Source organism: Monodelphis domestica, chromosome 5 (genome assembly GCF_027887165.1).
Source record: "Monodelphis domestica isolate mMonDom1 chromosome 5, mMonDom1.pri, whole genome shotgun sequence".
Taxonomy (NCBI): Eukaryota; Metazoa; Chordata; class Mammalia; order Didelphimorphia; family Didelphidae; genus Monodelphis; species Monodelphis domestica.
In genome coordinates, this window is record NC_077231.1 from 170,942,414 (window position 1) to 170,966,286 (window position 23,873).

At 36.0% G+C, this 23,873-nt stretch overlaps 1 protein-coding gene across 1 annotated transcript in view; it reads left to right on the forward strand.

Annotated features, from left to right (window-relative positions):
- The window catches only part of PRKAR2B (protein kinase cAMP-dependent type II regulatory subunit beta), a 165,617-nt gene that overhangs the window by 101,434 nt on the left and 40,310 nt on the right, over positions 1-23,873 (forward strand). Inside the window, exons 3-4 of the mRNA XM_001362896.4 lie at positions 11,648-11,700; positions 18,322-18,405. Coding sequence (XP_001362933.1) covers positions 11,648-11,700; positions 18,322-18,405 — 137 coding nt within the window. The remainder of the gene's footprint in view (positions 1-11,647; positions 11,701-18,321; positions 18,406-23,873) is intronic.

The window sequence follows — 23,873 nt, forward strand, 5'->3', positions numbered from 1 at the left end:
AACTCCCAAGTCCTCTGCGAAAGGAGAGCCTTCTATTCTTCTTTGGGCCCTACCTACACCTCCTTATGCTCTCTAAAACCCTTTCCCAGCCTATCTGACTGACCCTAATCTTCCCACCAGTAATTAATAAAGAAAGAAAGGGGAAAACCTCTGGATTTGGCTGCTGTACTAAGTAACCAAAGTTAGAGATGAAAAACTTTGGATTACTTTAGCCAACAGGAATTCTGGTAGATGGATCACTGCCAGATGAAAACTGGACTCAGGGAAAGGAGTTTCCTCCAAGTAAACCCTCTACCTGGATGCCAAAGATTTCTCCACGAAATCCCGACTTTCCAGAGAGAATCTCTTAGAGCAAAACTCCTCCTTCAGCTTGAAATTGTAGGCAGAAAAACAAAACCCACTCCCAACTCAGATCAAATCCAAGAAGAAAGAGATGTTTAGTTATTTTCAGTTTTAGACTCCCACAATTCCTTCCTACCCAGAACCCTTTCACAGAGCTTATCTCAAAATTCCCTTCTTCCACTAACCCTAGAAAACCAGACCATCCCTAACTTCTATTCCTGCAGGATCTTTCATCCCGCATGAGAACAGATCCAAATTGAAATTTTGAAATCATTTTGAAAGTTTCATTTTAACTTATTTTACATTTTAAAAGAAAAGTAAGCTCAGCATGTTAGATATTTACCATATACCTGTTGGTTTTTCATAATTAAATGAGTTCCTTGATTTCTTTCATGTACAATCTTCTTTTCCACTTTATTTAAAGAAGTAATCAAGTTGAAGACAAATAAGTAGTTAAGGAGGAGTAAGGTCATGGGAGAGGTTGGAGATAGGAGGAACAGAATCAAAGATGTGATCATAGATGAAATTTCAGAATCTAAGATCATGAAGACAGGCTAATTTGGGGATAGTGGGTTCTGAGTTGTGGCCACCTAAATGGTTCTCTGAGGTAGAATGTAAATAAAGGTCATAATAGTTATGGAGGCCAATAAACTGAGGAACCAGGGGGTTCAGAGAAACATCAAAGGAGCATCAAGGTCACTAACGATGAGGGTAAAGAATGAGATAGAGAAGACTATAAGCCAGGTACTGAATTGTTGAGAAGGGAGGGAGAGTAATCTGAAAGTTGATAGATGACAGGAACAAAGCAGGAAAATATATCTCACAAATATAGCCACAAAGAGGAGTACATTTTAAAGAAAATGTTGCTAAGTGAGGGTAACAGAGAGAGCCTAGAATTGTTAGTATGGTATAGAGTATACCAATTCCTTTTCCTGTCCCAATGCATTAGAGAGGCATGTGAAAATGACCTTCTAACACTGAAGGAAAGGGATGAAAGATCTTTAGAAGAAAATTTGAATATCAGAAGATAGAATATGACAGAAAGGGATATACAGTCATACCTTACTATATCACAGTTCACTTATTGTGACTTCACTGTATCATGGGTTTTTTTTAAATATATATCTAATTCTGTGTCACAGTTTTTGCTATATCTTGGGATTTTGTGAATGAATACCATACTGTACACAGTGGAAATGCAGTACACCACTACCACTTGAGCAACTTTGCCAATGTGAAATGTACACTGCACACTATTGGTTCTTGGAATGAAAGGTGACCAACCACACCACTGTGTTCTATATCCTGGGCACTGACTGTAGCATCGGTCTGTTTGCTCTCCCACAGTGTGCCCATACATTCAGCATCTCTCTTTGTCCACTTTACATTGATGTCTAATCACTGTGTGTAGTGTTGTTGTACAGTATTGTGTTTTTGTGAAGTTTTCATAGAAGTTTGAATTTATTTCAAGCCTATGCCACCCAAACATTCTGTGCCTTCTAAGGCTTGTGGCAGTGAACCCAAGTGTCAAATTATGTAGACTTAAGAGTGTAGAAAGTGTTTAAGAACATCTGAAGTGTTTATAAGAGTGTGGGAAAGGTTAATAAGAATGTGGAAACAGGTAGGAGATTGGGAAGGGTTTATAAAGCCTTAAAATATATAAAAATAATAAAATAAATATAAAGCTGCTACTTTGTGGATTTTCACTTCTCTTGGGGGTCTCTGGAACATAACTCCCACAACAGGTGAGGGATCACTGTAGAATGAAATAAGCTTCAGAAATAATAAAATAGCATTCCAGAGGACGAAATGATTTGATAATCATGCGGATATATTAATCTCCTAATGCCTACTTTGCTCTGTGCAGAATAAATAGGACAAAGCTGAGTAGTACAGAAAATTAGAATTTTCTAGCTATAAATTGGGGGAAGTACCAAGTACAAAAAAGCTTATTCAGTAAATTGGCCTCAATTCTATTTAGAATTTAAAATATCTGTGTCAGTGGTGTTCCAAATGGAAATCCACTTAGTTGATTAGGATGAGGAAGGAGAGGATCTTTGAGGATAATGTTTAGAGTGAGGGAAATCTTGAGTTTCCACAATTCTTGTGTCCAGATAGAAATACCTTTAATGGACTTGAATCAGAAGATTTTGTGGGTGGATGCCAATTGTCAGGGAACTTGTCAAAGAAGTTTAAAAGTTAGGACTTTTTTTAAGTCAGGGGCCCTTGCCTCATACCCCTCCCCCCAAAAAGTGGTCATCTTATTTCTGACACCTATAATGAAAAGTCATGACCCTGTTTAAGCATGTTCCTGAAGGCTTAGTATAGCAAAAGAACAGAGCTTAGAGTTAAATGTGGTCTTCCACGAAGTAGGTCCTCTAGCAACTGATTGTCCTCTGTCCCCAGTTTTTAAACCATTCTCCAATTAGGTTGAGTAAGTGGTGCATGATATTGGGGACTGTGGACTAGAGATGGTCTTACTTAATGAAAGGCATTAGACCAGATAGAGCGATGTGTAGCAAGAGAGCATATAGTGAAAAGTTCTGGTATTGCTTAATGCTATAAATAAGAATAATAAATCATTAAACTCTAAGGAAAAGAGTATTTCCATGAATTTAGACATTTTGTGAATAGAAGGAAATATTTATTGATATTTTTTAATTTTTCTTTTAAAAGACTTTTTCAAGGACTTACTTGTACAAAAAATATTTTTAACAGCTCGTGGCAGAGAATTGGAAACTGAGGGGATGTCCATCAATTGGGGAATGGCTGAAAAGCTGTGATGTGATTTTAATGGAAAATATTGTGCCATAAGAAAGGATAAATAGGATGAGTTCAGAAAAACATTGAAAGACTATATGAACTGATGCATAGTGAAGTGAGCAGAACCAGGAGAACAGTGTATACAGTAACAGAAATATTGTACAACGATCAACTCTGAAGGACTAAATGCAGAACAAGGTTCCAAGATAACTCCAAGGGACTCATGGGGTGAGGAGGAGGAACTATCCACAGCCAAAGAAGGAATTGTTAGAATGTGATTGCATATCAAAGCATACCATTCTTCACTTTATTTCCTTCATGAGTTTTTTTATTATATATATGATATGTTTCTTCAGTCCTGACATGGGGAATATGGAAATATGTATTGCATGAAAGCACTGATATAATCTATCTGACTACTTACCATGTCAAGGAGGTGGGGGGGAAGGATGGAGAGAGAGAATCTGAATTGCAGAATGTCAGAAAACAAATTGTCAAAAATTGTTTCTATATGTAATTTAAAAATAAATTTCAATTTAAAAAAATAAAAGACTTTCACATTTTATTTTTATCATGAAACATATCCCAAAGGCTTTGCCTAGATGAGAATAATTGAAATTTAGATTTGAAAATAATAAGTTAAAGTATATAATCTTAAAAGTAAATCTAAAATTATCTCCAAACATTTTTCAGTTACACTTAACTTGGTTGCAGTCAAAGCAAAGTGAAATTATGATTATGGAAACCTGTAGACCTGTTAATTGCTTAAATGTCTATTTGACTTGTGCAGGCTCTTCAGCTAATAAGTGGAAATAGTTGAACACTTGTATATCTAATAAGAACCTCACCTGCCATTATCTTACCTAGATTGTAATCTAGTAGAGCATAAATATACATTAAGAAAACTAGTTTGGGGGCAGCTAGGTAGCTCAATGGATTGAGAGTCAAGGCCAAGAGATGGGAGGTCCTGGGTTCAAATTTGATCTCAGACACTTCCCAGCTGTGTGACCCTGGGCAAGTCACTTAACCCCCATTGCCTAGCCCTTACCACTCTTCTGCCTTGGAACCATTATATAGTATTGATTCCAAGATGGAAGGTAAGAGTTAAAAAAAAAAAAAGAAAAGGAAAATAAAATAAAAATAAAATTAGTTTGGAAGAGGGTATGGCATGTTGCTGGTCTTTAGAAAGTGTTACTGTTTTCTCTTCAAATTCTTAGTATGATCTAATAATAGTTTTTTTTTTAATTTACCCTCTCTTAGAATTGCTACTAAGTAACAATACTAAGATACAAGCACAGTATGGGCTAGGCAATTAGGAGTAATTGATTTGCCCAGGGTCACTCAGCTAGGGTCAATTTTGAACCCAGGACTTACCATCTCTATAGTCCTAGATCTCTATCCACTGACCCACGTACCTGCCCCTAATATGATAGTAATAATAACAATTATGATAATGATGATAGCTAACATTTATTTAGTGCTTCAAGGCTTGCAAAGCGCTCTCCAAATTTTTTCATTTGTCCTCTCAACAACCCAATGAGACAGGTGTTCTTATTCTCATTTAACAGAAATAGTACAGTTATTTTACAGAGTTCTGCTCCAAGATTCAATTTAAAGAGCAGTTTCAACAGCTAATTTGCATTGGTAAAGAAAGTTCTTCCCTGGAAGCTTCTAATATTAATGAATTCAAAGGTCAGAGATGAAAAAAAGTTTTTGTGAAATTTTGCTTATTATCAGAAAACATTAGATTGTTGTACTTAACTTGATTTTTTTCCTCCGGGTTGCTATTTGAATTGCTGAATTGTAGTGATTTTTTTCTGTGACTTTGTAGCATTTAAAATGCAGAGAATCTGCTTTTTTCTTTAGAAACAATATCAAAACTTTTTTTAAAATTGTAAATGTAGTTCTTAAAAGAACAAAACAAATATTTATGAAATTGGGGGTTTAGTTTAATGAAGAAAAGGAGTATTAAAATAGTTGTTTACCTGGGAAATCCTTTTCCTTATTAAATTTTGTTGAAATTTTGTTTTATCAGATTATACTTTAAGATTTTTATAATCTAACATGCTGAAAATTTGAGACTATGCATTTATAAGCTGCAAACTAAAATCAAATTAGCCAATTTTAATGATATTCTTATTGCTCAGGTTCAATAATTTTAAGAAATATAGGTTTGCTATTCAAGAGGAAATTTGGGTGTTTGATTATGGGATCTACACATTATCAAGATTTATTTCTGCTTAGTTCTTATTTATTAAGTATCTATATATATATACTCGGCACTCATCTAAATGTTAAGAGATACAAAGAAGGGCAAACAAGCAATATCTGTTTTCAAGGAGGTAACATTGTTCCAGTTAAAGTCTTGATGATTTTTTTAATGGACTGTAATGATTTTGGGACAGGCAAGGAAACTTTGGCATCCAAACATATTTGTTTTTAACACCATCATATTACATAGGCATGAGCTATATGTGCATTACAACGTGTATAGGCCACTACCCTTGTAAATAGGTATTTAACAAAATAGCCAGTCTTAATAGATGTTACTATCAGAAAGGCTTGGCATCTTTACTAATCAAAAACATCACTATGGAAGATCCATTTGGAACCACAGAATTTCAGAGATGGAAGAGGTCTCTTAGGTCTCCATCCATGACTTAAAAAAAAAAAAAACTCATCTCCTTAACTTCAATAAATGGTCACCCAACCTTCACTTAAAGATCTGTAGGATGGAAGAAACTATCTGCTGTGACAACTTATTCCATTTTTAAGATAGCTCAAAGTATAAGAAAATTTGCCCTTACACTGAGATCCAACTGTCTGCCATTTTTCCTAGAGCTGCCTTCTGGGACTAAGAAGAAAGTGTCTGTTTCCTCACCCACATGACAGATCTTCAGAGGTCTGAAGGCAGCTCTCCTGTGTGACTTTCATCTTCTGTTCATCACTCTAAACATCCCTAGTTCCTCCAGATTCTTATGGCATGATCTTTATTCTCCTTGTCACCCTTCTTTAGACATTCCAATATCCTTCTTAAAATCTTGGCATACAAAATTGACCACAGTACTCTAAATGTAACCTGAACAAGACAAGAGCACAAGGGACCATCATTTCTCTTGTTTTGGAAACTGCCTTTTTTTTTTTCATTCAGCCTTAGACTGAATTAGTTGTTGGGGTCATTGGAGCATACTATTGAATGCTTCCCTAAAATCACCAGATTTTGATTTTCCTTTCCAAAGAATGCCTCTGTACTAGTGAAGTTGATTTTTTAACCCGATTATAAGATTTTACACTTGGCCTTATGTTCTGTTCTTTTTTTTTAACTTTGCCTTCTGTTTTAGAATCACTACTATATATACATTCCAAGGCAGAAAAGTAGTAAGGGCTAGGTAATTGGGGGGGGGGGGGGGGGTTCAGTGACTTGCCCAGAATCACAGAGCTAGGAAATCTCTGAGGTCAGATTTAAACCCAGGACCTCCCATCTTTAGGCCTGGTTTTCAATCTACTGAGCTACCTTACTGCCCCCTATGTTCAGGTCTTTTGAGATGCTTTTTAGATCTTGCCATTCTGTCATCTAGTACATTAGCTGTCTCTTCTAGCTTTGTGGATATTAGGAAGGGCTCTGAAATGTCTGAAGAATGACCAAGTTAATCAAGATTAGCTTTTGTTGTCTCTTGTGTAGACAGACACAGATTTGCTATTCAGTGTTCAGCATAAAACCATGGAAGTGGGCCCCTAGAAACTTTATTTAATGTTGACTAGGATGCAATAATGGTTATTTTGTAGGTCAGTCAGGCTTTCAGCCAATTCTGAATCCATTTTAATACTTCTGTCACTTAGTCTATATCTCATGTCCACAAGATCAACAGGAGAGATTCTGTCAAACTCTTTCCAAAAATCTAGGTAAACAATATGTGCAACTTTCCTTTCATATTTCAATCTAATTTCTCAGTTGAAAAAGAAAAGAAAAGAAAAGAAAAGAAAGAAATTCATTTGGTATGACCTACTCTTAAGGAAACCATGTTTGTTGTTACTGATCACCATTTTCTTTTCTATATGTTGATATTGTGAGAGGAGATGAAGGAGAATCACCCCAAGACTTCTTTATCACAATGCTTAGGGCTCAGAGCACCCTAACTGCTTGAACTACATTTCCCAGAAGCCTACAGAGTGTGTAGTCTCAGCTCTGGACCCAGACACATAAACCAGATTAGTCCTTAAGCATTTCAACTTCTAATGGGAAAAATCAAACTATTCTCACATTCCTCAGCTACTTACATGTCTACCAATGTGCTCTGCAAACAATTACATAAAGCTGAGGTTTGACCCACATTGGCGGTTCTCCCAAAGGAAGAAGTAGAAAAGTACTCAATGCAAAGTGTAGAGTCAGTTATAGGACAGCTATTTATTTCCTCTACACAAGTGGAATGTTTAACAAATGCAAGACTTATAAATGTGCATTGAGAGGAAATTTAAGAAGCTGCAGTAATAGCATTGTTGTTATATTCTACCAGAATGTTAAAGCTTAAAAATATAAAAATATTGTTTGGAAAACTGCTGAATATCCTAATTGATAATGGGCAAGGGACATGAATAGGCAATTTTCAGATAAATAAATCAAAACTATTAATAAGCACATGAAAAAGTGCTCTAAATCTCTTATAATCAAAGAGATGCAAATCAAAACAACTCACCTCACACCTAGCAGATTGGCTAACATGACAGCTATGGAAAGTAATGAATACTGGAGGGACTGTGGCAAAGTCGGGACATTAATGCATTGCTGGTGGAGTTGTGAACTGATCCAACCATTCTGGAGGGCAATTTGGAACTATGCCCAAAGGGCAATAAAAGACTCTCTGCCCTTTGATCCAGCCATAGCACTGCTGGGTTTGTACCCCAAAGAGATAATAAGGAAAAAGACTTGTACAAGAATATTCATAGCAGCACTCTTTGTGGTGACAAAAAAATTGGAAAATGAGGGGATGCCCTTCAGTTGGGGAATGGCTAAACAAATTGTGGTATATGTTAGTGATGGAATACTGTTGTGCTCAAAGGAATAATAAAGTGGAGGAATTCCATGGGGACTGGAACAACCTCCAGGAAGTGATGCAGAGCGAAAGGAGCAGAACCAGGAGAACATTATACACAGAAACTGATGCACTGTGGTACAATCAGAAAACTGCTGAATAGGCATTGTACAACTTGCCTTAGTTCTGCATTGTCTAACATTACCTCCAAGTCAATGTCTTCCAGTAAGTTAGGCCAGAGGTTGATCTCCCTGTGTTGATGGTCATCTTTTCTGACATAGGAACTCCTCCTTCCACCAGTCGAGCTGTAACTAAGGTACACTGGATCTTCCAGCCTCTCCCACCTCCACAGTTGCTCCCAAGCTGGACATGTTCATACAGGGATTGATGTTTGGTCACCTATACTGAGGGAAAGAAACACAAAACAGAAAAAGGCATTCTGTGTCCTAGGCTTAGACTCCCCTATGCCTAAGTAATGTGCTTTAGTAGCAGTGTGCTCACTGTTGACCATTTCCTCCAGGATGAGGGGAATACAACCACACTCTACACCTTGTGGAAAGCTCAGAGAGGAAGAGCAGCTTACTATATGGGAAAGTTAAAGCACGTAATCTAGCCAGAAGTTATTTTTCATTTTCAAATTAATGCAGCCCCATAATCTGTCACTGTCATGGAGCTGAGGTCATTAAGAGTATTATTTCATGATTCCAAAGTACCCAAGTCTTTAGTGCTGAGCCCACACACAGGCAGGGGAACTCTGTATCCACAGCTTCTTGATATTCTTACCTTGCTCACCATGTAGCATTTTGAGCAATAAGTTCTGCAGATCCCAGAATAAGATACCACCAATGCAATATTCTCAATTTACCAAATATGAAAGTCAAAAATCTAACCAGAGCAGTTGAGTCATAACATAACAAGGTAGAAAGAATTACAGAAGAAAGTCATTCTTATTCCCCAATTCTCCAAAGAATTCAAGTCCCTTTCAAGTTTGAAGGGTGTTATAATCTCATCCTAACCTCCCCACATCCACTACACTCCCACCACCAGTATCTCAGAAGGAACACAGCTAGTTTGTTCTGCCCAATATAAAAAGTTTAGGATTGAAGCTCTGAAAGTTTCACTCTCAGGATAAGTTTATCACTTGACCGGCATAGTGATTGATCCAGCTTTGATACCTAACACTTTTTCAGCATCCTCATTGCCTCTCCCTTCTCATTGGAGGACTGGAGGACCAAACAATAAACTCCTCCCATAATCTTCCTGTATAGAAGGCTCATAACTTGCCAGCTAACTTCATTTTCCTTCAGCTATTGCCATCATTTTCCTTTTCCATTCATTTTCTATCTGTTTGGTTTCAACTCCAGGAACATCATCATGTCTCTGCATTGGATTGCCTCTTAGTTTTCTTTTGTGTACTGACTTTCTCTATTACATTGTAAGCTTCTTAAGGTCAGGGAATCATTGTTTTCTTATTTCTACTACACACACACATGCACACACTCTTTGCACAATGCTTTACTGTTGATTGTATGGCAGAGTAAGAGCTGCTGAACCCAATCCCAGGAGCCTCAAGATTCTGCTAGGAATCCTAGATGGGGGGATACCATGACTGTACCATTCTCCCAGAACTCCATCGACATAGACACAGACATGGACATGGACATGCACAGACACACACGTACACACACACACATGCTCACCCCTCTGACAATCACACTGTATAAACTTTTGGATTCTCAGATTACTCAGTAATCAGAGCCTTCGTCTGATTACTCTCCCATTCTGCAGCCACACACCTTTGGGGAGTATAGTCAAGAGAATTGCTCCCAATGAGAAATGATTTCTTACCATAGCAGTTATGAGAAATGATATACCAAAGATACCTAATGTTATGGAATTTTGCCAGAAACTCTCTGACTTATATTTAGCAATCTTTGTGGTCTTTCCTTTTTGTAAAGTCAAAGTAACTTTTGCCTTCTTTAGTCTCATTGCACCTCTCTCATTTTCACAATTCAGTAAACATTTTTAACTTCCTGTCATGGGCAAGACACAATCTTTTAATGATCATTAGCAGTGGCTTAACATTATATTTGCCAGTTCTTTCAATATCTGATCATATAGTTTTTTTAGACTTGTTGACTTGAATTCATCATCTAACATGAATTTAATTTAATGATTGTATAGCAGGCATTAGACTTTGCATCTTAGACTTGTTTCTAGATATTTTCTACTTTTTCATATTGTAGACTTTTTAAAAAATTTCTTCAGGGGGCAGCTGGGTGGCTCAGTGGATTGAGAGTCAGGTCTAGAGACGGGAGGTCCTAGGTTCAAATGTGACCTCAGACACTTCCCAGCTGTGTGACCCCCATTGCCTAGCCCTTTCCACTCTTCTGCCTTGGAGCCAATACACAGTATTGACTCCAAGACGGAAGGTAAGGGTTTTAAAAAAAATTCTTCATATGGGAGAGACAAAAAAGGTAAATAAAATTTTACATTTATGTGTAATCATCCATAAGCCATTACATGTAACCTCTTTGAGAACAGACACTTAATCTAGGCAAGTTGAATGAATATTTTCTCTATATCATAGTGGCAGCTAGGTTGCACAGAGGTTAGTGCCTGGCCTAGAGTCAGGAAGTTCCTGAGTTCAAATCTGGTCTCAGACACTTAATTGCTTTGTGACTGGACAAGTCACTTAACCCTGTTTGCCTCAGTTTCCTCATTTGTAAAATTAACTGGAGAAGGAAATGCAACCCACTCTAATATCTTGGCCAAGAAAACCTGAAATGAGGTCACAGTTAGACACAGCTAAAAAAACAACTGAATGACAATGTATCACAGAGCTGTTTTATTCCCTAAGCCATCTATATACTACCCAGTACCCTGCATGAAAATCTGAGCTTGGAATACAGACAAAGCATACATCCCCACTAATCTCAAAAGGATTTTTGGATCTATGAAAGATCTACAAAAAATTAAACGTTGCCACCTATCAATCCTTGATATGGAATACATATAGCTGATATCTGCAAACTCAGACTGCTAATCAATAGATTGGCCAGTAGCAGTACTGATTTTTTCTTAAATTGAATCAGCAGGAAAAAAAAAACTGATTTGCAGAGATTCTAGGTTGATATACAATTTCTCTTATAACATTGATCATTAATGCAAATTTTAAAACCCTTACCTTCCATCTCAGAATCAATACTGTCTTTTGGTTCCAAGGCAGAAGAGTGGTAAGGGCAAGGCAGTGGGAGTTAAGTGACTTACCCAGGGTCACACAACTTGGAAGTGTCTGAGGCCAGCTTTGAACCCAGAACATTCCATCTCTGTGTCAATCCACTGAGCCACCTAGCTACCCCCTGAATTTTTTTTAAAGAATCCATTCACCCCGCTATGAAGAACATTTTAGTTTTAAGAAATGTAATACTTTGCTCTGGCTTGACTTATTAAAAGATTGGTTATTTTTGTAAATACTACTTATTTATTGTGGGGTTTTTTTCTATTTGTAGTATGTGCAGAAGCTTACAATCCAGATGAAGAAGAAGATGATGCAGAATCCAGGGTATGTAACATACTGCTAGAAGCATCTTTAAAATGTATATAAAGGAGGAAGCTGGGTAGTTCAGTGGATTAAAAGCCAAGCCTAGAGACGGGAGGTTCTGGGTTTAAATCTGGCCTCATATACTTCCCAGCTGTGTGACCCTGGGCAAGTCACTTAACCCCCGTTACCTAGCCCATACCATTCTGCCTTGGAACCAATACACAGTAGTGATTCTAAGATGGAAGGCAAGGGTTTTTTAAAAATAAATAAATAAAATGTGTATAAATAGGATGATAATAATAGTTAATAGTAGGTAGAAAAGAATGCAGACTGGAACAGTTCTGACTCTTTTTTTCCCCCCAGCAACTGTCTTTGCTAACCTAGTAATTTTACTAAAATGTATTTCCTGTCCTGTTAGCTGCTGACATGCTGTAGTTCTGGGAGAGCTTTGCATGGCAGGCCTAGAGGTACTAAAGCTACTCAGCTCTAGAAACATCAAAAAGATGTGTGTGTGTGTGTGTGTGTGTAGAGAGAGACAGAGACAGAGACAGAGAGACAGAGAGAAGTTATATTAAAAAATTCACTGAATACACAGTTGGCTGATTCTCTTGTTCTAGGATTCATTCAAGAACTCAAAAAAATAGAGTTTTTAAAACAATTATTCTTATCAGTTGATCCTGCTAATCTTTCTTAAGGGAGCATTTCCAAAATAAGAAAATATCTGGGGAAAGCCCCCTATTTCTATTCATTAATATACATATAAAGATACAACATACCATGTAAACAAAAATTACCCAAATACATAAATAATGATGCATAAATTAATGAAAAATTAATAAATAGATGTGCAAATAAATAAATGGCCAACTGAATACACAAATGAATGAACAAATTAAGCTTTAGGCTATTTGTAGCCTACTAATTTTTCTCATGAGACTAATGGTTTTCATTAATTAAGGAAGAGATTTCTTATGTCATTACATTTTTGAAAGAATGAACTTTCTTAGATAATATGAAGTAATTTTTTCCATTTTTTGTCATTCTCATTATGTTTTTCATTAGAATTAAAAGAAAAGAGATTGCAAAGCTAGAAGAAATATCAGTTCTTTTATGTGTAAACTCTGGACAAGGACTCCTTCATTTGAACATTTCTATTTTGTAAAAGATATATTGCAGTAGTTCTTAAAATAATGATTAATATTGAGTGGTTGGGAAGGATAGGAATAATTTATACTTTATAGCCCTAAGTAGCCAATGAATTTATACCTCACCCCTTGGCAGCCATATAGGTTTCTGGAAATATATTTGAAACAGCATCCAAAAATCCATTGCTCATAAGAGAAAAGAGAAATGAAAGCACTTCAGAAGTGACCTTCTTATGTACTTATGGCACCTTATTTAGGTTATATGTTATCTCACCTTTTACTTCCATGGCTTTAAATTATTCAAAGGAACCAAGAAAGTCCCAATTTCCCATTTAAAATTTTTTAAACTCTATTTAGCATTGGATGTTAGGATAGAGAGAGATATATATAAGAAACTGGAATTTTCTTGGTACCTCTGAGGGTATCTGTGTGTGTACATACACATATATGTATACATATTCATGCAGGTGTATATACATTTGCATATATGTGTGTATGAATGAAGATATCCTCCAGTAAGTTGAAGATATCCTTTAATTAATTAAAGCTTTGGGTTGATAAGGTAGAATTACTCATTACACTCCATACAATGAAACTTCAATGTGTAAGATTTAATGATCAGTCAGGGTCTCAAAGCTGCTAAGTTGATATCCCTGAGAGTGTAACAGATTTGGCATAAGCTCCTACTAATATCTCATTTGAATATTAGAGAACCATAATTAAAAGATTTAGGCTCATTTAATCCTTCTTAGTTTATAGATCCAGTATAAAATAAAAAGGTCCATTTAAAAGCCCTCTGACACATATGTATAGACTTATGCTGTAATACCTAATTCAGACTAGTTGCAAGCCATCATTTTGGGGAATCAACTCTGAATTAGTGGAAAGTCCAGAAGACTATTTTTTAAAAAGTTTTCTTTTTCATGATATATAATAACACTAATTAACCAATAACAATGTTCTCAGAGAGTCTAATAAAGGTGTTTTAGTTGATAGATAATTTATTTTATAGCATAATTATATGCAAGTAATGATAGCCGAATGCTTTATCTTATTATGTAGATCAAACATTCTTCTTCTAATTTGGCCAAAATAAAGTACATTTTTTCCAGTGAGCTTTTTTTAATAGAAAGAATACAAGTACATTTTAGCCCAAACACTCAAAATTCTTAAAAATTCCAAATTAGTAGCATCTGGGGTAATGACCTTTTTCTGTACTGTTAGAAAGTATTATATGAAGAAAAAGCAGTATGTCTATTTTTATAGATAGAATATTACTTAGATTAAATAGTATTTCATCATTTCATGTCATCTTCAGATGACTCATCGAAACAGTAGCTTCTTTTCAGAGATATCAGGGTTTTCTCTCTTTTCTTCTTAAACCCAAAGTATTTCAGATCCATTCTAACATGACAGTTATCTTTGAAAGTGTAGTTCCTCCAATAGTCAAGTTCTTTAAAGGCTAAGCATACCTAACTCACAACAATGTAGTGTGAATGAGCTGACAAAATTAGGAAAGTGGCCTTCCTCACAAAGAGAAAAAGACTATCATGTGCAACAATCATCAATAATCACTTTCTTGTTTAATGGAATCCCTGGTGCCTGGAAAGTTTTCTTTAAAGCAAATTTCCATTAATTGGAATAATTTCCCATGATCTTAAATTATAAAATCAGAAATGCATTTAATAGAAAATTTAACTTCGAACTATAATAAAATCACACTAAAAATAAACTTGAGCTTTTTTTAAGACTATCAACATCATTGCTTAATTATTCAGAGGTTAGATATCTGGCAACTTCAGATAGCAGTAGCAGCATGAAATTTGGAATTAAACTTTCCCTCCACCCATGAAACTTATGCCTCCTCCCCATCAAAACCAGTGCTCTGAAAGTAAGGAATTAGCCCCTGAATCAGAGAGGGGAAAAAATTGCTAATAAGTCAGAAACTCTAGAATTATAATTGTAGTAGATTTCATGAGAAAATTAATAACAACTTGGAAGTACAATGTAAGACATTAGTTTTATGACATTAAATGTTATATGTTGATCAATATATGCCTATAATTCTGTTAGAGTTAGATCACTAATTAAAAGGGACTTGGAAAATATTTTCTCTTGATGTTATGTTTGCAGAGATGACATCATCATTATGAAATGATGAAATGTTTGTAAGCTCCAAATTAAGGTCATACAAAATTCCCTCTCAGGAATTTGCGAAATGTTAATGCGCCCTATCAATAAATAGTGCAAATGAGTAGAAACAAGCTAACTGCATGGGTGATATAGTTCTATGGGTTCTGAAAGCTGGTGGTAAGTCATAAGTACTTCCAGCACTGATGAAGAAGAAACTTTCTTGAAGAAGAAAATAATCAGTGAGAGAAGCTGCTTTGGTCTTCAATACTTAATTTTTCAGAAAGGCGCCTATATTGTACTTCTCAGGGTTTCTGTGTAGTTATAGATCCTTAGTGCCAATTTTCTCATAAATGTGGGAAATGACCCTATTATAAAAATAAATCAAAAGGTTTTCACAGAAAATGTCTTCTAAGACAATCCCTGGGGTTAATACTTATTCTACCAGGAGTTTAATTTCATCTTCATTTATAGCATAATTACTAATGCTTTAGAGTTATCAAGAAATGTTCAGTTTTGTTCATTTTTAGAAGTCAGTAAGCTTTTAATACATTTCATGAAGATTTCTTTTTTTATTGAATAACCTTAGAATAAAAGTCAGATAACCTCCAGTTATCTGGGAAATGAGTTATTTAGAATGTTTCATTTTCTAGTGATTACAGGTAATTAAGGTATTACTATATTTAAAGAAAAATAATGTTACTGCCATGCATGAATAATACTAATGTACTCAGAATAAATCCACCACACATAAAATATGGTATTAATTCTCCCTAAAGCTTTATCATTTCAATTATCAACCTTACATATTATTATTTCTTTTCCCTCCTAAGGATAAACTGTGCATTTTAATTAATTTTAATGTTCAAAAATGGGTGGACCCTACAGTGATTTGCCTTTGTTCCTGATTTTCCTAAGGATGGTTCTGTGAGCTAAGATACTGTCTAGCAATAGGACAACTATTTTCAGACCAACATAATCTAGTCAATAACTGATAGGGATCAGCAAATAAACTGTGCATCTTTGAACCTTATATCAGTCACTTACAGTTGTTTAGCTGATGGCTGATGGCCCCATTAGGAACTCTAACTACATAAACCTGTGCTAAAGTGATAAATCTGACTCTTAGAGTTTAGTGATCTGACAAAAAATAGTACTCGGAGCCAGGAACTGGTCAGAAGCAATCGTGAAACATAATAGACTGAAATGATGACAAGTAACTCTCAAGCTCTCTCGGTTTTTATTTCATATTCTTTAAAGAAAAATTTTGACATTCCTTTAATTAAAATTCTGTTCAATTAATTTAATTGAGAGTCAGTGTAGAGCAGTAGACCTATGTTCAAGATGAGAAAGAGGGTGAGGGGGGGAGAATAATTTAAGTGAGCACTTTGTTGTATTATTTGTAATAACTTACTGAATTTGGAATAGAAAGCTCATTTTAGTTTACATGGCTTAGTTATTACTCCCCAAATCATACAGAAGGTTTTATTCAATGAGTAACAAAGCAACTAGAACTACCTTTTATTATATACTTACATTTACAGTCTTGAATGTTTAGTATCTAGTTTGACTAAGTAAAATATTTTGCACAAGGCAGTTTAATTTTCCAAATAAAAGAGGAAAAGGTCACAAATACTTAAATCTCTTCAAAAATAGGGTCACATTAAACTTTCAATGACCAGCACTCTCTCATCTGCAGTCTTTAAAAGCTATACTTATTTCCTAAAAATGTCCCACATGGTTCATTTTCATCACTACTTATGATCTTGGTCCATTTTACCAGTTAACTAAAAGAATTTTTTTCTCTTTGAAGAGTCAGGATCTATGCAAATCTATAAATTTGATTAATTAACCTACATATATATCATTAAATAATTCTTTATTAATAAATAATTTTGGGTAGCCTGTTTTTGATTGCTTAGAATATATGGCATATTGGATGAAGTCAAAGAAATTTCATCATCACCTTTGCTGAAAGCATTTGGATTTTTATTAATCTATTAATTCATAGTTGAGTAAGAAAAGAAAGTGTTTCCATCTAGATCAAAAAACTGACCTATAAACATGATTGCCCTGAGTATTGTTTGCCAACACATCCTATAGTTAAATACTTTATCAAAATAGAGAGAAGACTGAAATCCTTTCTGAATCATTGCAAATCTAGTTTACATATGGGCCACTAGTTGACTTTAGTTAGTACTTATGATGGAAACTCTGCCTTCCCCAAACTCACTTAACAACTGAAAAAAAAAAATCTTAATAGTGAATGGTTCCCTGCTTCTCTTTTTTATCATTGTGGAATTAAGGGAGTTGATTAAGTCTTGAGTTCCACAAGAAGAGTTTGAAGAAGCCTTATTCATGGATCTGGGTTCTGTTGGCTAAGTGGAGAATAAGATGTATCCAAGTCTTTGATTTCATTGTAGGAATGCTTCTGGCCTGGAAATCTCCAATCCAAGAAGTGATCTCTGTTTATGTGGATTAGAAGTGTGTCCAACCTTAAGGGTTCACCCATCTATAATTGAACTTTCCTGCAGAGAATTTGTTCACCTCCAAAAACCAAGAATTATTTTTGTTTCTAATTGAAGGGATTGTGTATAATATATACCTATATATATTATGTGCCTTCTTGGAGAGGAAGGAGGGATAGAAGGAAAAGGGGTGAAAATGAGACAGGGTTTTTTTGACATTTATAATATGAGAATTTGTTTCTCTTGGATGGGCTTATTTATTATAATTTTTTACATATTTTAACAAATCACATGTATTATATTATTATGTTAAATACTATATTGTCTCATATAGATAAATAAGTATGCATGCCTAAAAAAGAAACCAAAAAATCTTGAGAGTATGAATTCATTTGGGGAAAAGCAAGTGCATTCTGTAGAAGTACAATATGACTGCCAAAAATAGATCTCCTTTTGAGTGTTTTTCTACTTAACCAAGATCTCTAAATGAAGCAGATTTAAAGTGTAATTAATTTACAAAAAAATGGTCAACAACTCTGAGAATGAAGGCTTGCAGAGGTGAATTGGACTGTTCTTCCATTTAGCAATATAGATCTGACTTAATGTGTCTTTTTTTTTTACTTATTAGTCATCTGAAGGAATCCTTTATTTAATATTTTAGGTTTTTTATCTCTGATTAAATCCCTTAAAATGCTTATAATTCCCTATTCTTGAACAAGATTGTTGATTTTCTGATGTGGAATTTGAGCCTGACAGTGGCTTCTAAAGGGTGAAGAGTTGAATCAACTATACAATTTTACAGTCTTTTAGATTTTCAGCATTTACAAAACAATTCTATTTTCAGAGGCCAATAGGAAAATGGCTCCTTTTATATGTTTTATATAATTGTTATTTTTTAGATTATACACCCGAAGACAGATGATCAAAGAAATAGGTTACAAGAGGCTTGCAAAGACATCCTTCTTTTTAAGAACTTAGATCCGGTAAGAGAAATCTTAATAACATGCTTTTTTAATGCTGGTAACAATGATTATATTGTAATTACAGATTGCTGCTTTGTAAAAGATGTCCATCTGAAAAGATAATGGTGTAATTGACTTTAAATATGAGAATCAGTTGCTTACTTAGGGAAAGTTTTCTGAAAAGTCTTTGGCCCTATACATTAGGTACTAAAAAATTATTAAATGTAAGAGCTGTGTGAGTCTCTAAGAATGTCTCCTCAGACTTCCTAGAATTTTATTAGATTATTTCAATTTACTGAGTCATAAATTTTGCTTAAATTGTGACAAACAAAACTTTAGGGAAGGAACGAACTGCTTGTTGACATAAATGCCTTGTTTTTAATGCAGAAAATGATTAAGTCCTCATAATTCCTTACCCAAATATTTGGTTCAAATCTTTATGTCCTTTAATGTGAAAGGGAAAGATTATGATGCTAAGTAAGTTGCGAACAATTGTGGAGTCTGGTTTTATGAACAGATGAGACCCCACTCCACGTTGAATCAAGTTTTTGTTTGTCTTTGTTTTAATGCTCCCTTTAGTCTTACTTTTAATATCCCCTTTGTTCTTAGCAACTCAATTTATTCCTAAACTATTTCCCAAGCATCCACTGTGTATTCAATGTCTCAGTTGCTGAGAAGTACACAAAACATAGACTAGAGATAATCCTTGTTCCTGAGGATGCTACTGCCTAAGGAGTAGCTATGACACAAATATACATAACCGTACTAAAATATTGATTACAATTAGTGCATTAGAGGAGTAGAAAACAAAGTACTCTGCCACACTATTGAGTTATGTTGAATTAATGATCTCTTTAGTATTGCTATTATTTGCCTGTTTTGTTTCTTTCTCTTGATATCAGCTGATCACATGCCATGGTAATAAACATCAAAGAAGAACCAAAAACATTTTTCAGCCTCTCATGTTTGCCTCAGGCTTGTAATTGGTCAACAAGCCTTGTCAGCTGCTTATTATACGCCTGGGATTGTGCTAAACACAGGTTAGGAAGAAAGGCAGAAGCACCAAAGCCTGGATTCTGCTCTCAAGGAGTTCACATTCTAATGGAGGAGACAATAGGTACATGTAAGATAGATATCATATAAATGAGGGAAGACATTAGTTTAGGGGGAGCAGGGAGAGGAGAACTGAGGAAAGCCTCCTCTTTGAATTTGAGCTGATTCTTCAGAGAGCCCAAGGAGGTCAGGAGAGTGAGCATTCTTGAGCACTGACAGGCACCAAGTCAGAAACTGGAGTGTAAGTTTAAGTAATAACAGGAAGGTCAGTGTTACTGGATTGTAAAGGGCAATTCAAGTATAAGGCTGGAAGGATAAGTAGGGCTTCAAACATCAGGCAGAGGGTTTATATTTGAGCCTGGAGATTCCTGAGTGACATGGTCAGACTTGCACATTAGGGAAATGATTGTGGCAACTGATTGGAGGACAGGTTGGAGTCGGGAAAGACTTGAGGACATGATCAACCAGAAGGCGATTGCAGCAGTCTCGGAGTGAGATGATGAAGCCAAGATGGCAGTTCTTTCACTAAAGAGAAGGGAAACTATATGGCAGTTATTGTGAAGGTAGAAATGGCAAGACTTGAAAACAGATTGGATCTCAATCAATCAATAAAAATGTGTTAAGCTCCTTCTATGTGCCGGGCACTGTGCTCAGTGCTCAGGGATACAAAAATGGCAAAAGGTCCTTACAAAATAAGGGGAAGACAACATATATATACAATATATACAAAGCCATTCAAAACAGAGTAAATGAGAAATGATTTGCAGAAGCGTGGCACTAGAATTAAGAGAGGTTGGAAAAGGCTTCTATGGGGCTAGTGCAGGTTGACAGGTTGAATAAGATACCAGTGTTTCTGGGACGGTAGTAGTGCTAGACAACCTTTAAGGGCCCATACCACTCTCTCTCGAGCTATAGACACTGCTTAATGATGGAGGTAACTCTTGAGCTGAATTTTAGTTCAAAACAGGTAGAAGTTGTGTATTCACAGGTTACTAGCCCCTGTAGCCGTGTGCCAAGCGCTGTAGAGACAAAGATAAAAGGGGAATCAGCTCTGACCTCAGGAAGCTACTATTCTGATGAAAGAGAAAATCCAGGGGACCTTTGAAGGGAAGAACACTAGCAGCCAGGGGACATTAGAAAAGGATTTGGGTAGACAGTGGATCTTATGGTGAGTTTTTGAGGCAATCGGGGATTCCAGAGATAAGGTGTTAAAGGAAACTGACTGTACAGGGTCACAGAATTGGGTGATAGGATATGGAGGAGGAGGAGGACAAATAGGCTGGAAAGAAAGGAAGGGACTAACTAGGTCATGAGTTTTAAAATGTCAAGCAAAGGAGTTCATTTGATTGTAGGTGTAGTAGGGAGCCACTAGTGTTTAATGAGAAGAGCTCTTCTCAACTTCATCCCAGCCTGTCTTCCCACCCTCCTTATCTGTTATTCCCCTCCTATTCTCCAGGATCCACCTTCTCTCTATTTCTCACACATTCTGTTATTGTCATTAGGATTTCCTAGGCAAAGGTACTGGAGTGGTTTGCCATTTCCTTCTCCAGCCCATTTTACAGAGGAGGAAAGTAAGACAGGCTGGAATTAAGTGACTTCCCAGGATTACACAGCTAGGTGTCTGAGACAATATTTGATCTCAGGTCTTCCTAACTTCATGCCCAGCACTCTACCCACTGTGTCACCTAGATGCCATACTCTTACATCTTATTCATACTTCATGCTGCCTCCTCACTTTTGCTTTATAGAATCCCTATCTTCCTTGAATATGTAACTCAAGCTGTGTGACCTTGGGTAAGTCACTTAACCTTTTTTTTTTCCTTGCCTTGCCTTTACCTTGCTTCTGCCTTGGAACTAATATCAATTCTAAATCAGAAGATAAGGGTTTTTCTTTAAAGAAAAGAAATAAAAAGAAAAGAAAATGTAGTTAGAGCACCAAATTCTACTTGAAATGTTTCCTGAACCCCTCAATTGCTAATCCCTTCTCTCCCTAACCATTTTGTGTTTTCCTTTCCATTTATTCTGTTGTATATGTATATATATAGTTTATGTATAGTAAGTACATATTCTTACTTACTCCCTTGTTACAACGTAAGCCCTCTTGAGAGTAGGAGTTGTTTCAGGATTGATATTTCAATCCTCAATGCCTAGCCCAATGTGTACATTATACAAAATCAGCAACTAAAAATGGCCTATTGATAGATTAACCTATAATTCAGGAAAATCACTTTGGCAAATATGTAGAGGCTGGATTGGAATGGAGAGAGGACTGAGGTAAAGATACCAATTGAAAGTTACTGCAATAGTTCCAGCAGCTATGTGTTACAGTCAGTGAGGTACTGGGCCTAAAGTCCAAAAGAACGGAATTCAAATCCAACCCCAGATACTTATTAGCCATGTGAACTTGAGCAAATAATTTCATCTCTATTTGCTTCGGTGTCTTCAATGGCAAAATGGAGATCATAAGTAATATCTATCTCCCAGGGTTGTTGTGAGGATAAAATGATGTAATATTTGTAAAGTGTTTAGCACAGAGCCAGGCATGTAGTAAACATTTTGTAAATGGTAGCTATTATTATTTCAGCATGAGATGATGAGAGCCTGAACTAGGGTGGTATAGTATAGCTGAATGGATGGAGGGAAGGGCGCATATATTCAAGATGCTGCGAATATAGAAATAACCAGATTTGGCAGCATGTGATATGAGGGTGTGGTGAGGAATCAGGGACGATACTGGGGTTTGTGAACATGGGTAACTGGGACTACAACCTTGACAATAATAATAAAGCTTGGTAGAAAAGTGGGTTTAGGGAAGAGAAGGGTTAGGTAGTGAGTTCTGTTTTGAACAATGTCGAGTTTGAGATGTCTCAAATATTTATTTAGAAATATCTGTTAGTTCTTAATGCTCAGACTGGAATTAAAGAGACAGAAAATGTCTGGCTATTGAGATCTAAGGATCATTGGAATAGAGATGATAATGGAATACACATAAGCTGATGGTGGCATCACCAAGTGAGATAATGTAAAGTGGGTCCAGGACAGAATCTAAATTTATAACCTGTGAATTTTAAAACTATTCCACCCTAATCAGACCGTACTTTAGAAGATCTGATTTAGCTATTTCCTAATCAATAACAATTTCTCCACCCTCCTTAGTTTAACAAGATTAGGAAGGTCTGCACCAAACTCAAGATGTAATTATCTGAGGAAATGGCCTTCAACAGACATGTGTAGAAAAAGTGGACAGACCCCTGGGCTGTCCTAAGTCAAGCTAAGCTATCATTGGTACAAATGAGATGCAGGAAAGTGATGTAAAACCATCTATATCAGGCACGTCACTTCCTCTTTCCCTGGAGAGGAGACTCTGGCTGGCAGCTTGGTAGGAGTTCCGACAATCTTGGAGTGGTGGCAGTTATTTTGTCTGGGTTTGGTGGTGAGTTTGCCCTGGAGCTGATTTAAGGTTCGGGCATCTTGGCTTAGCCCTTTCCTTTTTGGAATTCAAGCTGATGCCTTCCTCCTTCATACTCCAAAACCTTATCTCCTAATCTCCCAGCTTGGTACTAGCCAGATGGGAAGGGGTGGAGAGGAACCTACTCCTTTCCTTCTTCCTTCTCCTTAATATCCTACACTATCAATTAAATCACCATAAAATTTCCAGCTGACTTGGGTGTTTCATTAGGATTTTATAAATAAAATCCTTGGTGACCAAAATAATTATTACATTCAGTCTCAATGATAATTTTAACCTTTACAAACCACAGTTAATAGAAGAGACATGGATGATGAATGAGCAACTAAGATAGGTTCAAAAGAGAATCAAAAGAAAACAGTGTCAAGAAAACTCAGAGAGAAGACAGTATCTATCAGGAGAGGATTATCAATAGTATGAAATGCTGCAGAGAGATCATGAATATTGAGGATTGAGGAAAAACCATTAGGCAGTCAATTAAAAGACCTTTGGTAACTTTAGAGAGAACAGTTTCAGCTGAATGCTGAGATAGGAAACTAGAATTTCAGAGAGGGAAGAGAATGAGACTAAAAGAAGAGAAAACAATTGTAGATAGCCTTCTCAAGGATTTTAGCCATGAGAGGAAAGCAAGATAAAGTACAATAGCCACCAGGAATAGTGGAAAGCAGTGACAGTTGTTTTAAGATGGAAATGAGACTTGGATGTGTTTGTAGACAGCAGGAAATAAAAAATTAGATGAGGAGATATTGAATATTAAAGAGAGGAGCCAATCTGATAAAGAAGATGTGAGAGTATAAGATGAAAGATACATAGACTTGAAGATGAATTTGGTGAAGGGAAGGGCTGCCTCCTCATCAGACATTTCAGGAAAAGAGGAAATAGTTGGAGGAGATACAAAGGGGTTTTGAGATGAAGAGAAGGGCTGTCATATGGAACATATGTCATATGGGGATTAAAAAAAAGAGAC